General features: G+C 44.9%; 2 protein-coding genes across 2 annotated transcripts; both read left to right on the top strand.

Moving 5' to 3' along the window:
• The first annotated feature begins 10,392 nt into the window (after positions 1-10,392).
• LOC125555762 (metacaspase-1) lies at positions 10,393-11,899 on the top strand. Its single transcript, XM_048718617.2, has 3 exons — positions 10,393-10,789; positions 10,869-11,199; positions 11,278-11,899. The coding sequence occupies exons 1-3, from the start codon at positions 10,453-10,455 to the stop codon at positions 11,663-11,665; spliced, it is 1,056 nt and encodes a 351-aa protein (XP_048574574.1). The 5' UTR covers positions 10,393-10,452; the 3' UTR covers positions 11,666-11,899.
• A 2,122-nt stretch (positions 11,900-14,021) lies between these two features.
• LOC147970590 (uncharacterized) lies at positions 14,022-14,669 on the top strand. Its single transcript, XM_087523503.1, has 2 exons — positions 14,022-14,234; positions 14,283-14,669. Exons 1-2 carry the CDS (start codon positions 14,022-14,024, stop codon positions 14,667-14,669), a joined length of 600 nt encoding a protein of 199 aa, XP_087379629.1.
• The last annotated feature ends 3,767 nt before the right edge of the window (positions 14,670-18,436 follow it).

Genomic DNA, 18,436 nt, shown 5'->3' on the forward strand with positions numbered 1-18,436 from the left:
ATAATCCTTAGATCTTCCCTGCGAAACAGACGGGTTAGCACGATGATGTTCATATGAGGACTTTGATCCTTTTGAGGAATGTGATCCATGTGAGGAGTTTTGTCCGTATGAGGACTTGGATCCATATGAAGAATTTGGTCCATATGAAGCATTTGATCTGGGGTTCCTATTCTTCACAGGTGGCGTCATGATGACATTCACCTGAAGATTTTCAAGGCATCTTTTGGGAACCCAGATTTTCTTCATAGGGGGACCGTTCCTGCAGTTAGTGCCAACATATCTAGCAAATACTTCACCATTCTGATTTTTGAACAGTTTATAGTTGGAGTCAAATGACTCGTCATCAGAACGAGGAGATTCACAAGTAAATCCAGATAAGTTAGATGGATCAACTGGAGGTCCCTTTGCAGCAACCCATGTAGTTTTGGGGTACTGCTCAGGCTTCCAATATGTACCATCAGCATTGAGTTTTCTCTCAAAAGCAATACCCTCTTTCCTAGGGTTCCTATTGAGGATCTGCTTTTTAAGCACATCACAAAGAGTCTGATGCCCTTTGAGGCTTTTGTACATGCCTGTCATGTACAATTCCTTCAGCCCTACATCGTCAGTGATACTAGCAATGTCCTCAGATGAGGAATTAGTGACAGCAGAGGCATGTGAAGAATTTGAAACATTAGCAGCATTTGAACATTCAGGTGAAGAATTAGCAGATTCACATTCAATGCATTTCAAACATGGAGGAACAAATTCTTCCTGAGAAGCGCTGATTTGTTGAGCAAGTAATGAATCACGCTCCTTCCAAATATCTTCATAACTCACTCTTAGCTTCTCAAGATCTTGCTTTATTTGATGAAATTCATAAGAAAGCTTCTCATGATCAGATAAAAGAGTGTTATGTTGATCTTGAAGGGTGTCATACTTAGTATGAAGTCTCTGAAGACTTTCAGCCAAAGCTTTTGACTGATCCATTTCTTCACCCAACATATCATCGCTCTTATTTAGCATGTAGTAAACTTTTTCCAAAGCTCTTTGTTGTTTAGTGGCAAGGGAAGCAAGTTTGACATAACTGGGTCCAAATTCATCACCAGATTCATCATCACTAGACTCGGATAGGTAGCATTCAGCTACCTCAGCATCTTTTGCCATAAGGCATGATGCAGAAGATGATGATTCTGGTTCGAATGTCATCGCTTTGAGAGATTCCTTGAAGTCCTCAAACCAAGGATCATGATAGGTTCGATGACCTTAATAGACCTCAGAGAGACGGTCCCAGACGAGCTTCGCATGATCGAGATGCATGATATTCCTGAACTGATTTTGTGACAGACTTGAACAGATGACATCCTTCGCCGTGAGGTTGAGAAGAGTGTACTTGTGAATGTCATCAGCTTCTGCCATTTTGCACAGATCGGTCAGACCAATCTCAGTGACGGTCTATAGCTCGCTGTTCATCGCCATGAGGCGTTTCTTCATCATGGCCTTCCACTTTCGTCATACCTTGCTCTGATACCAATTGAAAGTCAAAGATGGGGCATGTCACTTTCATCATACCTGCGGTCGACATAACTAAAACTCCAGACGGTTAAACCAAAATCACACAGAACAAGGGAGTACCTTGCTCTGATACCAATTGAAAGTGCGTTATATCGACTAGAGGGGGGTGAATAGGCGATTTTTATGAAATTCTTCACTGAGGAATTTGCCGGTGAGGAAATTTCTTAGCGAAGAACTACTAGCAGCGGAATAAGTACTCAACAGTAAACATAACAGAATACAAGCATAGTCATCATGATGAAATGAAGACAGGCACAGAGTATAGGAAGCGTAAGCACAGGATAACACAGGATGAAGACAAACAGACTAAAGAAATTGAACTGAGGAAATTGAGAAAGTCTTCAGTTAAAGTCTTCAAACACAGATATGAACAAGTACACAACTCAATTATGAGGAAATGAAAGAGTTGAGGAAATGAAACCAGTAAGCTTGGTGAAGACAATGATTTGGTAGACCAGTTCCAACTGCTGTCTCAGTTGTACGTCTGGTTGGAGCAGCTGAGTATTTAAACTCGAGGACACACAGTCCCGGACACCCAGTCCTAAACACGCAGCTCAGAACACCCAGTCCTCACCGTATTCTCCTTGAGCTAAGGTCACACAGACCTCGCCCAATCACTCGTGGTAAGTCTTCAGGCGACTTCCAAACCTTCACAAACTTGGTCACTCGGCGATCCACAATTCCTCTTGGATGCTCTAGACCATGACGCCTAACCGTCTGGAAGAAGCACAGTCTTCAAAGGTAACAAGCGTCGGATCCACGCAGGATTAATCTCTTCAAGTGATGCTCAATCACTTGGGGTTTGTAGGTGTTTGGGTTTTGGGTTTTTCTCACTTGATGATTTTCGCTCAAAGTCCTCGGAGGATGGGTTGCTCTCAAATGACAAGTGTCAGTTTCTCTCGGAGCAGCCAACCAGCTAGTGGTTGTAGGGGGCGGCTATTTATAGCCTAGGGAGCAGCCCGACATGATAAGACATAAATGCCCTTCAATGATATGACCGTTAGGTTGATAGATATTTTGGGACAGCTAGCGCATAGCACATCAACGGTCGGAATTTTGAGTAGCAAAATCCTCAGGGCTATCATGTTCCTCACTGTGTAGGAAATCCGCACTGGCGAATTCCTAACTCCTCAGTCATGACAAATTCCTTAGAGACCAGAAGAACTTCGTCTCTGTCACTGAAGAAATTGACTGAACTATATGAGATTTCCAATGGCTTCACTCGAAGGGATTGGTAGGTGTAGGATTTTGAGTTGAGCATCACATGGAAATTTGTCCTTAGTATTTCCTCGACCCCCTTTAACAGTACGGTGTTTCCTATGACTCAAGAAAGAGAAAATGAAACTACGAAAACAAAAGTCTTCACGCTTCATGTTCCTCGAACGAATACCAAGTCTTCAAGGTCACACCAATTTCTTCACTTTCAAAGTCTTTAGAAAGTCTTCAATGATCCAAAGTCTTCAGTCGAAGAACTTCATTTTTAGGGGTCGGCTTTGTCTGTAAATATCAAACTCCTCATAGACTTATAGACCCGTGTACACTCACAAATGCATTAGTCCCTTAACCTATAAGTCTTCAATACACCAAAATCACTAAGGGGCACTAGATGCACTTACAGGGGGGGATCTCCCCTTCCCCTATAAATAGTGGGGGGGTGGGAGGGCTGCCAAACCCTTCCCCTGGCACAGCCCTCCCCCTCTCCAACACCTCCTCCTCCGTCACGCTTGGCGAAGCTCTGCCGAAGAACCATGAGCTCCGTCACCACCATGTCGTCATGCTGTCAGAGTTCTCCCTCAACTTATCCTCTCCCCTTGCTGGATCAAGAAGGAGGAGACTTCCCCGGGCTGTACGTGTGTTGAACCCAGAGGCGCCGTTGTTCGGCGCTTAGATCGGAATCGACCGCGATCTGAATCACTGCGTGTACGACTCCACCAACCGCGTTCTTGCAACGCTTCCGCTTAGCGATCTTCAAGGGTTCGAAGATGCACTCCCTCTCTCTCGTTGCTAGCATCTCCTAGATTGATCTTGGTGACACGTAGGAAAATTTTGAATTATTGCTACATTTCCCAACACCGACGGCGACACAGTGGAACTCTCAATGAAAGCACCAATGTCGGTGTCAAAACCGGTGGATCTCGGATAGGGGGTCCCGAACTGTGCGTCTAAGGTTGATGGTAACAGGAGGCAGGGGACATGATGTTTTACCATCGGGCCCTCTTGATGGAGGTAATACCCTACCTCCTTCTTGATTGATATTGATGAGTATGAGGATTACAAGAATTGATCTACCACGAGATCGTAATGGCTAAAACCCTAGAAGTCTAGCCGGTATGATTATGATTGCCTCTACGGACTAAACCCTCCGGTTTATATAGACACCGGAGGGGACTAGGGTTGTACAAAGTCGGTTACAGAGAAAGGAATCTTCATATCCGAACGCAGGCTTGCCATCCACGCCAAGGAGAGTCCCATCCGGTCACGGGAGAGAGTCTTCTATCTTGTATCTTCATAGCCCATTAGTCCGGCCCATGTCACACAGACCGAACGCCCGAGAACCCCTTGATCCAGGACTCCCTCACACGCCGCCACTGCATCGTTATCCATTCCACTGTCCACCACCCCATCCATCAATTTCCACCACATTCTACCCATCGTTCATTGACATAATCATACTTGATGTCGTTGACATCTTCGCTTGATCCAATCTGCATCTTATAGTTTGTTTTGGAAAGTGGGAGTGACAAAAAGAGGAAAAAAGTAAAAGAAAAGTTAGAGAAAAAAAGTAGAGAAAGAGAAAGAAAAAATGTGAGAAAAAAAGAGACAAGAAAAAGAAAATAAAATTCGGATCTATCTAGACCCAATCTCGTACTTGAATTCGGTTTCGAATATGTTTTGCGCACTGTTAAGTAAAGTAGCCATATCTTTTTCATACGAACTCCGTTTTGGCTCCACAAATACTCAAACTAAAGCTAACGACGAGCCCCATCTAGATAATTGCAAAAGCTATGTCAAAATTTGACACCTCAAAATCGGCTTCTAAATAGGTCTTTTTGGCCTCCGAAGTTCGCGAACATAGATTGTTCCAGTTTTTCAGGCTAGTTTTAGAATTTTTTTGACTCCTCATATCAACTCGGAATTGAGTGATTCTTTTTGCGTTTGAAAGCTTGAGTCGGTGTAATTCTTGAGACAAATTATCATAAAATTGGCACAAACTTTTCCAGAGTAAAGTTGGAGAGAGAGTTGTTGGTATATCCTACTTGATAGCTATTTATCATCATTATCTTTACTGCCATTGTGATCTTCACTTATATCTTGTTATCCAGAGCTACTTCATGTTGGGGAACGTAGTATTTCAAAAAAAAAAATCCTACGATCACGCAAGATCTATCTAGGGATGCATAGCAACGAGAGGGGAGAGTGTGTCTACGTACCCTCGTAGACCAAAAGCGGAAGCATTGAGTAACGCGGTTGATGTAGTCGAACGTCTTTGCGATCCAACCGATCAAGTGCCGAACGCACGGCACCTCTGCGATCTGCACACGTTCACCTCGATGACGTCCCTCGAACTCTAGATCCAGCTGAGGCCGAGGGAGAGTTTCGTCAGCTCGATGGCGTGTTGACGGTGATGATGAAGTTACCGACGCAGGGCTTCGCCTAAGCACTACGGCAATATGAACAAGGTGGGAATCTATGGAGGGGGTCACCGCACATGGCTAAGAAATCAACTGTGTGTCTATGGAGTGCCCCCTCCCCCATATATAAAGGAGTGGAGGAGGGGGCCGGCCGACCTCATAGGGCGCGCCCCAAGGGGGGAATCCTACTCCTACCAGGAGTAGGTAGGAGTAGGTTCCCCCCTTTCCTAGTCCAACTAGGAGGGGGGAGGAAAGGGAAGAAGGAAAGGTGGGCCGGCCCCCTCCCAAATTCAGATTGGGCTTGGGGGGGGGCTCCTCTTGGCCGCCTCCTCTCTCTTCCACTAAAGCCCATGAAGGCCCATTAACCCCTCGGGGGGTTCCGATAACCCCCCGGTACTCCGGAAAATGCCCGGACATATCCGAAACCTTTCCGGTGTCCAAACATAACCTTCCAATATATCAATCTTCATGTCTCGACCATTTCGAGACTCCTTGTCATGGTCCGTGATCATATCCGGGACTCTGAACAACCTTCGATACATCAAATCACATAACTCACAATACATATCGTCATCGAACGTTAAGCATGCGGACCCTACGGGTTCGAGAACTATGTAGACATGACCGAGACTCATTTCCGGTCAATAACCAATAGCGGAACCTGGATGCTCATATTGGTTCCTACATATTCTACGAAGATCTTTATCGGTCAAACCGCATAACAACAAACGTTGTTCCCTTTGTCATCTGTATGTTACTTGCCTGAGATTTGATCATCGGTATCTCAATACCTAGTTCAATCTCGTTACCGGCAAGTCTCTTTACTCGTTCCGTAATGCAACATCCCGTAACTAACTCATTAGTCACATTGCTTTCAAGGCTTATAGTGATGTGCATTACCGAGAGGGCCTAGAGATACCTCTCCGACAATCGGAGTGACAAATCATAATCTCGTTCTATGCCAACTCAACAAACACCATCGGAGACACCTGTAGAGCATCTTTACAATCACTCAGTTATGTTGTAACGTTTGATAGCACACAAAGTGTTCCTCCGGTATTCGGGAGTTACATAATCTCATAGTCATAGGAACATGTATAAGTTATGGAGAAAGCAATAGCAATAAACTAAACGATCAAAGTGCTAAGCTAACGGATGGGTCATGTCAATCACATCATTCTCTAATGATGTGATCTCGTTCATCAAATGACAACTCATGTCTATGGCTAGGAAACTTAACCATCTTTGATTAACGAGCTAGTCAAGTAGAGGCATACTAGTGACACTCTATTTGTCTATGTATTCACACATGTACTAAGTTTCCGGTTAATACAATTCTAGCATGAATAATAAACATTTATCATGATATAAGGAAATATAAATAACAACTTTATTATTGCCTCTAGGGCACATTTCCTTCACTTCATATCATTTATTGATGCTAGTTGTGCAACGCCGTGACCTCATTACTGTCTAGGCTCGCGTCCCTAGTCCGGTCTAGTCTAGGACCAGCACAGTACCGTCATTGAGCGTGTATTCAACATTGCATCTCTGAATTGACTATTGCTAATCTTTCACTACCATGTATTTAAGCCTTCCAAACTCCATATATTTCTACACCATATATACACACATTCACCTAGCAATCGTTTTACTCAATCTTCGGAGTTATTCGACACCGCTAGTTGCCGGTCACCACCTGCTGCATGGTAAGAACTTGTAAGACATTGATATTTGCTATGGTGTGAGCGTATTACCATCACATCCTAGTAGTTCATAGGAACATTATTCACGATTTTTTTCTTGTTTTCTACTAATTATGACAGGTTCCAGAGTTGTTAGTTCTCGGGCTTCATCGATCGTGGGAGACTTGCCACCACCTAAGAAAATACAACAACCGTCATAAGAGGAGCAACGACAATAGAATGCGCATAATCAGGTTAATGTTTTCATGCCACCCTTTAATGGTCGTTTTAGGTCTGATTGATATATTGAACGGGAGTACGAAATAAATGCTATATTTGCTTTCCATAATTTTGATGAGCGTGGAAAATTTCAAGCTGCGGTTAGTACTTTCAGTAGCTTTGCTTTAGTTTGGTGCAGTGAATATTGTCGGTTAAACTCTGATTTTATGCCTACTACTTGGGATGATTTAAAACTTGTGATGAGAGATACATTCATTGATGTTTATTATATTTGTGGCATGATTAAAAAATTACAACATTTAAAACAAGGCATTGACACCATAACAAAATATTATGATGATTTACAAACTACTTTGTTGCACTCATTTTTGGAAGAAAGTGAAGAAGATTGTATGGGTAGATTTTGGGAAGGATTAAACCGTGATATTCAAGAGATAGTAATTCATGAAGAGTGTTATCCTATGGACAATTTGTTTCGTCTTGTTTGCAAAGCTAGATAGGAAATAAAACGACGTGTTGCCCATAAGGAGAACAAGCACACGGTGCACATTTCAAGAGTTGATACGATTGTTCCTTCAACTACTAGGCATACTATGACAACCACATACATTGTTGTGAGGACTACATCACCTCCACCATGTGATACATCACCACCAAGAGTGCCTACATCATTAGAGTTGATCATAAGAGGTAATGACAAAGGTACTGATCTTCCACCTCCACATAAGTATCATGAATGCCTTGTAAATTTAAATGCACCATATGATGAGCTATCCACTACTTTGACCACACCATCTATTTTAGAGGATCATGTTGATGATTTGACTTTATCATGTGATCAAACAATTGCAACATCAACAATGTCGAGTGCACCCATTAAATTAACTACAGAAGACCCATGTGAATGAAAAATAATTCAGATTTGGATCAAATACGCTTGAAAATAATTGTGCCAATGTTTAATCATTTTGATATGACCTCTAATCTTGGTGATGATTCTGTGTCAAATGACTTGTTGCATGTTTTTTATTTAAGCATATTGTAGCATGTAAATTTGAAGGAATTAAATTTTATTCACCAATGTTGGGATGGTTTAATGATAAACATTGTCAATCTTTTGATAATAATAAGAGCTACAATTATATGTGCAAACTGAGTTGCAATATTTTGATGCCTTCTACTTCTTGTGATAATATTTTGGCTTTATATTTTATGAAATATGAAAGTTACTCATGTATACATGTGTCATATGTGCAAAAACCGACAGAAGTAAAAATGGATGACATATACATATACAACATGCACATCTTGTCTTTTTTGTTAACCACATTTCAGATTAAGCAACGCCGAGGACAACTTTGGTTTTCAAGAAGGGGTGGATGATGATGACATGACTACCTTGGATACAACCAATAATATTAAATACACATAATTGTGAGGTGATTTCTAACGCAAACTATGCAATAATTTATTTATGTTATCCAACACAAAAATACTTCACAGACTTTTGTGCCATGTGTAATTGCAGGTGTATGGGACATTTGTACAATCCACATATGAAGATAAGGGGAAAAGAAAAGTTTAGGTGGTGTTTAAAAAGTCCTCTCACGACATTTTTGGGCCAAGAGAAGATAGAGTCCAAGTCTCTCACATTCTGGACTCAGATTCGGACTGCATAGACATACCTGACTCATAACGTCAATATCTATTTCATCTACACTCCGAGTTGGGTGATTCTTTTTTTGTAGAAAAGTAGATGTGCTCTTTCCATACCAATTGGATTCACCTTCAAATTCGTCTGGAGCGTTGTGATATTGACAAAACAATGTGACGTTGTAACAGAATTTGAGTCAAACTACAAGTCCAAAGCTGTTGCATCACCTCCACTTGGGCCGATGGGCCTTGTATGACCTAGGGTTAGTTTTAGACTGCCTTGGGACGTCCTCCCACCTCCTTGGCCGCCACCCCTTGCTCCTATATAAGTAGATCAATCTAGTAGCTTTTTCTATACTTCATCTATGTTCACAATATTCAGACATCTTTATCATATTCTTGCTTGCAGGAATAGACCTTCGTGGTCAAGCTGATCGTGCCTCCGGTATTGTCAGATTGTTTTAGCGGTTGCGAAGGCGCAACGTCGTGCACGTTTGTAGTCGAATCGTCTCCACCAAATCAATAGTTATCATCTAATCGAAAGATCGGGACACCCTCACCTCTATCAGCAACTATGTCTCGCACATAGGTAAAGGAGAATCACTAAGGATTGAGTTCCCCTCATGTTCAATGGCACGTGCATGATCTCTCGTCATCGGTCCACTTAGTGCTTGGGGAGTTGATGTAGTGTCCATGGGGATGATCGTAGGGTGCTCCGCACCAATCCTTTATAGGAGTAATGCCCTCTCTCTAAACTATTGTGGCATACAGTTCATGTTGCTTTCAATCTACAACCACCTAGGAGTAGTTTGAATATGTTTGGCCACTAGTTTGAGGGTATTCGTCCTAATAGTAAGGCTTAAATTGGGATTGGGGTTTGCAATTTACTCCGGGCTATATAAAATTGTTGCAATGGTTGTGTGTTTAATGTATCTTTCGTGTGTGTGTTTAGCTCCAAACAATTTGCATCCTTTTCAAGGCTATCAATTGGATCCACGTATGGTCATTATTTGGTAGGATGAGAGCCGGCCGTTAATGATCTCTGAGTGCAACCGATGGGATACTGTCCGGGCTATATTAAGGCGATATGGGTTGTGGCCTAGTAAATGGGTTTGTGATACATGAAGCCTTATATCTTATGTTTACTCTGTGTGTTATTTCTCTCTCTTGCTGCCAAGTGTGGTGTTTATGTCAACTTTATTATCTGGTTGTTGTAAACATTTTGCATAAATAATCAAGTGTTGTGTGCATCAATTGATGCAGAAACCGGGATATATGCTATCCCTCTTTTGGAAACAAGGAAAAAAAATATGAGCAGCCAAGCTAGGCAGGGAACCTAACTTGCAAATTAATAGTGCTAGTTGTAATATATCAGCCAGCAAAGCTCTGAACTTCAACGGGAAATGTCGCATATCTCTCTTTCTTATGGCAGTGGTTACCGGCCGGAATCCTATGCCAACTTCTTCACGCCGTCAATTTGTTAATCTTCATCGTGCTGCAGTGCATGCGATTCTCCCATTATAGAAGTCCGGAAGGGATTCTCCTGCTAAGATGCTCAACATCTATGCAAAGCCATGCCGTTTGCGCTTCACTTGGGCAGGCACTATAAAAGGGACATGGAGTCGAGTCACCGAGACAGGCAAGGCAGCGGCAGAGGCAGAGGCAGAACAAGCCGCTGGCCAGTGGCCATGGAGTGCGGCCAGTGCGGCGCGCGCTTGGCTGTCACGCGGGGCGCGAGCTCCGTTCAGTGCGCGCACTGCCGCAGGGCGACGCGCGTCGAACGGCACGGCGCCGTCGTGCACGGGGCCGTCGGCTTCGTCAGGAGCGTGTTCACGAACATTGGCCGGGCGAGGCCGCACCCGGGGTACCCGCCGGGGCACGGCAACAAGCGCGCTCTCTTGGTCGGCATCAACTACACCGGAACGGCGGCCGAGCTGCCCGGCCCCATCAACGATGTCAAGTGCATGAGCTTCCTGCTCACCCTCAAGTACGGCTTCCCAGGCGATTGCATCCTTGTCCTTACCGGTAAGAGAAAGAATCGCATCCACCAAGTTTTCTCTGTACTTCGAGTTCATGTCCTTGCTCTTGCTAATGCTACGCGCAGATGAAGAGCGCGACCCCTACAGGAGGCCAACAAGGGCCAACATCCTAGTGGCGATGCGGTGGCTGGTGCATGGGTGCAGCTCCGGGGACTCCCTTGTGTTCCACTTCTCCGGCCACGGTGATCAGGAGAAAGACAAGGACGGCGACGAGCAGGACGGCCAGGACGAGAGCATCTGCCCGCTGGACTGGCAGCTGAACGGCGCCATCCTGGACGACGAGATCAACGAGGCCATCGTCCGCCCGCTCGTGCAGGGCGTCAGGCTCCACGCCATCATCGACGCCTGCCGCAGCGGCACCGTCCTTGATCTCCCCAACCTCTGCCAGATCAAAAAGTACCAGTGTTACTACTTTCAATAAATCAGGCGTGCACCATTGATTGTACTATCATTAACACTGATCATATTATTTAGGAACGGGAAACCCCTGTGGATTGATCACAGCGCTTCAAATGGCGCTTGGAAGAACACGAGCGGCGGTCACGCCATCCTGATCAGCGGCTGCACCGACGACGAAGATGCGCAGGACGGTTACGGCCATGAGACCATGGCCATGGGAGCCTTGACGTACAGCTTCTTCGCTGCGGCGTGGTTCGCGCATCGGCCGCCCACCTACGGCCAGCTGCTTCAAAAGACGAAGGCGATCCTCGTAGACTGCAACCGCGACAGCCAGATCCACTGCGACCTCCCTGCGTCGATCTTACCGCACGTCCGGAAGGCGGTGAACTTCAGTGGCGTGCAGGAGCCTCAACTGTCTTCTTCCGACAAGTTCGACATCAACCGGAAGACATTTATGCTATAAAATCAACAAGATGTGTCGGCGGCTGGAGCTGCCATCTAAATGCTACAGGAGACGCAAGCTCGTTGAGTAATTCCATCTCAGCCTTCTCAGCGAGGTGATGGGTAAATAAAACTAGTGCGTCGTGTCATAGGACTAGTCGCACAGAAGTCTCATGTTTCTGAATGAATTTTATGTTCGTGGTACATGTCAATTTCCGATAAAGAAAATATATTAATACCGTAAAGATATCAATTACATCCAGCCTCTGCATCAGTAAAACATCGAAAGACATCAAGGATACACATAGCCAAAAATAAAAATAAAAAAGAGAAATATAAAAATAAAGACCCCGTCGCAGTGATTAAAAACTAACAACACTCTAACCACCACCAAAGACAACACACGGACTACATAAAAGGTTCTCCAAAAACGACGCCTCCAAGAAGGAAACAATGCACAAGCATTGTCGTCACCCGATCAAGGATCTTGACTTTTTACCCTGGAGAAAGTCTGAGATCCCAAAAACAATGCCTTCGCAAGACCATTGCCAGGTACAACCAATGAAGACCAGATCTTGGGCTTTCACCCTGGAGATCTCGGCTCGGTACTCAAGAAGCACCCCCCAAAATGTTGTCCGCCTGTGTTGCTGCCCTCTCCTACCAAGGCCGCTACTGGAAGTCCTCAACACCGGACACACAGGAAAAAACATGTGCCGCCAGTCTTCAACGCAGCCAAAACTCCTCTCCACCATTACAAGTCTCCGATCTCAGCCACCATGACTTTCTTCACCACTGTCAACGCCATGGAAATCTATACTTAGACGTGTCCGACGACACCGACAAGACAGCAAAGCTTCGCGCCATGCCCTCATGAAGACTCTCTGGCCGAAGGTGAGGGCGTGCCCGACCGGATCAATTGCGATATAGATGTCCAGTGATGCCAAGCGCCAAAAGCTGGGATCTCCAAGAGGAAGACCAGACCCCATCGGTGTCCAGATCGAGGAGGCCGGCATGAAGCAGATCGAAATTATGAAGCACGAAGAATAGCAGGGCCAACCACCGCGAGTCTCTCCTGGATCATGATGGCCGGATCTGGCCAGTGTCATGCCTGACAAACTCCCCCGACGCAGCCCCAAACGGCCACGACGTCGGTAACCGCCGCCACACCCATGTGAGGACGCTATGTCAGCCGCTGATCTCCGTGATCCTGAGCCCCAGCGCGTGCCAGCGCACCTCCCAACATGCTGCCCTACAGGATGGAAGCCGCCACGGGAGAGCGCCCCGCCAACGCCGTCGGCCACACGGGCTTCGCCCGGCAGCACAGCGAGAGGAGGGGTAAGAGCGGCGCTGGTGCGTGGATCGCTGGTCGCGCCCGAGTCGCCCTGGGCTGGGAGGGGAAATACACTTTAGTACATGTCAATTATCTTACTCTTTCCTATCCATATTAATTGTCACAACTTTAGTACTACTATATGGATCGGTGGGAGGGGAAATACACTTGTTTTCCTGGTTGTATATGCACTCTATATGGTGATTTTTTTTAAAATATTTTAATAAAAAGTCAAAATAGGTAAGAATTATTTTGACAAAACACTTGACTTACTTTTGCACTAGTATATAAATTTTCACGAAAAAAACAAAAGTTGACCTCACAGCAAAAAAGACAAAATTTATTTGCTATTATAGGTCACTATTCACACTATTTTAGCCAAAAATTTGTCTTTTTTGAAAAGAAGCCAAAGGGAGATTTTCTTTTTGTGGATTTTTTCTCACAAGTACAATAAAAGGTCAAGTTTATTTCAAAAATATTTTCAGGAATTTTTGACTTTTTGTTGAATTACTAAATTTCTTTTTCATATAGGGTGTAGATGTCTCCATAGACCACAAATCCGCCTCCTCGATGGGAATAGCATATTTCACTTGCAGTAATTCAAATCTGCACCTAAGAGCATGAGCTCCGGGGTGTAACTAATGGTCTTCTTATGCTCTATGGAGCATGTTAAACATACACATACGATTGCACCTGTCGCGTCTTTCTCCCCTCTATAACTTGTATCTTGGGAGACAAAACACCAGGCGCACCCCTTGTGTCTATATATGTGCCTAGTGCACAATCAATGAGAATTATTGATGCACACATTTTTTTTCTCCCAAACTAACATGGTATCAGATACCGTATCGATCCCTGCCTAAACCGCTTCTGCAACCCTAGCCGCCGCCACCGCCGCCACCAACCTCCAACGCCGCTGCTCCTCCCCTCGCAGCCGCTCCACCCCAACAGTCGCCGCCTCTCGCTGCGCCGCCGCTTCTCCCTCCCATCTACAACCCTAGCCGCCGCACCTCCTCTTCCCCTCGTGCGCCGCCACCTCTCCCTCACCATGTCCGTCCACTCATCCATCTCCGGCGCCACCAACCCCTTCGCCGGTATGGACCCCGCTGACATCCGCGACATCAACATCCATGACCGCGTTCCCGTGATCCTCGACGCAACCAACTCCACGTACTACACGTGGAAGACCTACTTCTCGCTCCTCTTCCGAGAGAACAATCTCGTGGATCACATTGACGGCATCGTCGACTCTCGCTCCATGGTGGATGACTCTGAGTGGACCGCGATCGACGTTATGCTCATCCGGTAGTTCTTCACCACCATCTCGAAGGACCTGTTTCACACGGTCGTGAGCGATGGTGATGATGCAAGCGCCGTGTGGGTCAAGCTCAACGGCCTCTTCACCGACAACAAGCTTCAGCGTCATGTTTTTCTGCAGCAGGAATTTTTTGACTGTCATCAGGATGATCAATCCATCGATGACTACTGTCGCCGCCTCAAGACGTTATCGGATGAGCTCCGTGACATCGGCACCAAGATTGATGATGATCTCCTCCTCAGCACACTCACCGGTGGCCTCAACGAGGACTTCGGCAACGCCGCCGCCAACCTCACCTTGATGCCGGAGCCCTCCTTCCCCAAGCTTGTGGCGTACTTGCGGTTGAAGGAGTGCCGGATGAAGCAGGTGAAGAAGTGATACGTCTTCAACGTATCTATAATTTTTGATTATTCCATGCTATTATATTATCTGTTTTGGATGTTTTATATGCATTAATATGCTATTTTATATGATTTTTAGGACGAGCATATGATTTTTGGGACTAACCTATTAACCTAGAGCCCAGTGTCAGTTTCTGTTTTTTCCTTGTTTTACAGCTTCGCAGAAAAGGAATACTAAACAGAATAAAACTTTCGCGATGATTTTTCTTGGACCAGAAGACACCCAGGAGACTTGGACTGCAAGTCAGAAGAGCCACGAGGCGGCCACAAGGGTGGAGGGCACGCGCCCCAACCTTGTGGGCCCCTCGGTGGCCTCCTGACCTAGATATTCCTCCTATATATACACATATACCCCCAAAACTTCCAAGATAGCCACGAAACCACTTTTCCACCGCCGCAACCTTCTGTACCCATGAGATCCCATCTTGGGGCCTTTTCTGGCATGCTGTCGGAGGGGGATTCGATCACTGAGGGCTTCTACATCAACACCATTGCCTATCCGATGAAGCATGAGTAGTTTACCACAGACCTACGGGTCCATAGCTAGTAGTTAGATGGCTTCTTTTCTCTCTTTGACTCTCAATACAAAGTTCTCCTCGATGTTCTTGGAGATCTATTCAATGTAATACTCTTTTGTGGTGTGTTTGCCGAGATTCGATGAATTGTGGATTTATGATCAGCTTATCTATGAATATTATTTGAATCTCCTCTAAATTCTTATATGCACGATTTGATATCTTTGCAAGTCTCTACGAACTATCGATTTGGTTTGTCCAACTAGATTTGTTTTTCTTGCAATGGGAGAAGTTCTTAGCTTTGGGTTCAATCTTGCGGTGCTCGATCCTAGTGACAGAAGGGGAACCGACACGTATTGTATTGTTGCCATCGAGGATAAAAAGATGGGGTTTTCATCATATTGCTTGAGTTAATTCCTCTACATCATGTCATCTTGCTTCGGTGTTACTCCATTCTTTATGAACTTAATACTCTAGATGCATGTTGGATAGCGGTCGATGTGTGGAGTAATAGTAGTGGATGCAGAATCGTTCCGGTCTACTTGATACGGACATGATGCCTATATTCATGATCATTGCCTTAGATATCGTCATAACTTTGCGCTTTTCTATCAATTGCTCGACAGTAATTTGTTCACCCACTTTAATATCTTCTATCTTGTGAGAAGCCTCTTGTGAAACCTATGGCCCCCAGGTCTATTTTCCATCATATAAGTTTCCAATCTACAATTCTGGTTTCCTATTTACTTTCTTTTGCAACCTTTTACTTTCCGGTCCATAAACCAAAAATACCAAAAATATTACTTTGCTGTTTATCCTTCTCTATCAGATCTCACGTTGCAAATAACCGTGAAGGGATTGACAACCCCTTTATCGCGTTGGGTGCAAGGTTGGTGTTTGTTTGTGCAGGTATTGGGTGGCTTGCGCGTTGTCTCCTACTGTATTGATACCTTGGTTCTCAAAACTAAGGGAAATACTTACGCTACTTCGCTGCATCACCCTTTCCTCTTCAAGGGAAAAATCAACGCAAGCTCAAGAGGTAGCAAGAATGATTTCTGGCACCATTGCCGGGGTTTTCTACGACAAGCCAAGACATACCAAGTTGTTGGGGAACACAGTATTTCAAAAAAAATCCTACGATCACGCAAGATCTATCTAGGAGATGCATAGCAACGAGAGTGGAGACTGTGTCCACGTACCCTCGTAGACCGAAAGCAGAAGCGTTTATTAACGCGGTTGATGTAGTCGAACGTCTTCACGATCCAACCGATCCAAGTACCCAACGTACGGCACCTCCGTGTTCAGCACATGTTCAGCACGATGATGTCCCTCGAGCTCTTTATTAAGTTGAGGACGAGGGAGAGTTCCGTCAGCACGACGACGTGGTGACGGTGTTGATGATGTGATCCGCGTAGGGCTTCGCCTAAGCACTACGACAATATGTCCGAGGTGGTAAACTGTGGAGGGGGGCACCGCACACGGCTAAGACAATTGATCTTATGTGTTCTAGGGTGCCCCTGCCTCCGTATATAAAGGAGGAGAGGGGGAGGCTGGGCGCACCAGGAGAGAGGAGCCGTGTGCGGTGCAGGCCCATGTTAGCCCATTACTTTCCCGAGGGGGTCCGGTAACCCCTCCAGCACTCCGTTTTTACCCGGTACCTCTCAGAACTCTTCCGGCGTCCAAATAACATCGTCCAATATATCATTCTTTATGTATCGACCATTTCGAGACTCCTCACCATGTCCGTGATCTCATCCGGGACTATGAACAAACTTCGGTCATCAAAAACACATAACTCATAATACAAATCGTCATCGAATGTTAAACGTGCGGACCCTACGGGTTCGAGAACTATGTACACATGATCGAGACATATCTCCGGTCAATAAACAATAGTAGAACCTAGATGCTCATATTGGCTCCTACATATTCTACGAAGATCTTTATCGGTCAAACCGCATAACAACATACGTCATTCCCTTTGTCATCGGTATGTTACTTGCCTGAGATTCGATCATCGGTATCTTCATACCTAGTTCAATCTCGTTACCAGCAAGTCTCTTTACTAGTTCCGCAATGCATCATCCCGTAACTAACTCATTAGTCACACTACTTGCAAGGCTCATAGTGATGTGCATTACCGAGAGGGCCCAGAGATACCTCTCCGATACACAGAGTGACAAATCCTAATCTTGATCTATGCCAACTCAACAAACACCATCGGAGGCACCTGTAGAGCATCTTTATAATCACCCAGTTACGTTGTGGCGTTTGATAGCACACAAGGTGTTCCTCCGGTATTCGGGAGTTGCATAATCTCATAGTCAGAGGAACATGTATAAGTTATGATGAAAGCAATAGCAATAAAACTAAATGATCATTATGCTAAGCTAACGGGTGGGTCTTGTCCATCACATCAATCTCTAATGATGTGATCCCGTTCATCTAATGACAACACATGTCTATGGTCAGGAAACTTAACCATGTTTGATTAATGAGCTAGTCTAGTAGAGGCATACTAGGGACACTCTGTTTGTCTATATATTCACACATGTACTAAGTTTTCGGTTAATACAATTCTAGCATGAATAATAAACATTTATCATGATATAAGGAAATATATATAACAACTTTATTATTGCCTCTGGGGCATATTTCCTTCAGTCTCCCACATTCACTAGAGTCAACAATCTAGATTACATAGTAATGATTCTAACGCCCATGGAGTCTTGGTGTTGATCATGTTTTGCTCGTGAGAGAGGCTTAGTCAATGGGTCTGCAAGATTCAGATCTGTATGTATCTTGCAAATCTCTATGTCTCCCTGCTTGACTTGATCGCGGATGGAATTGAAGCGTCTCTTGATGTGTTTGGTTCCCTTGTGAAATTTGTATTCCTTCGCCAAGGCAATTGCTCCGGTATTGTAACAAAAGATTTTCATTGGACCTGATGCACTAGGTATTACACCTAGATCGGATATGAACTCCTTCATCCAGACTCCTTCATTTGCTACTTCCGAAGCAGCTATGTACTCCGCTTCACACGTCGAGCCCGCCATGATGCTCTGCTTGGAACTGCACCAACTGACAGCTCCACCATTCAATATAAATACGTATCCGGTTGAGTCATCCGGATCAGTGTCAAAGCTTGCTTGACGTAACCATTTACGACGAGCTCTTTGTCACCTCCATAAACCAGAAACATATCCATAGTCCTTAATGGTATTTCAGG

Source organism: Triticum urartu, chromosome 5A (assembly GCF_056163025.1).
Source record: "Triticum urartu cultivar PI428250 chromosome 5A, HENAU_Tu73, whole genome shotgun sequence".
Classification (NCBI taxonomy): Eukaryota; Viridiplantae; Streptophyta; class Magnoliopsida; order Poales; family Poaceae; genus Triticum; species Triticum urartu.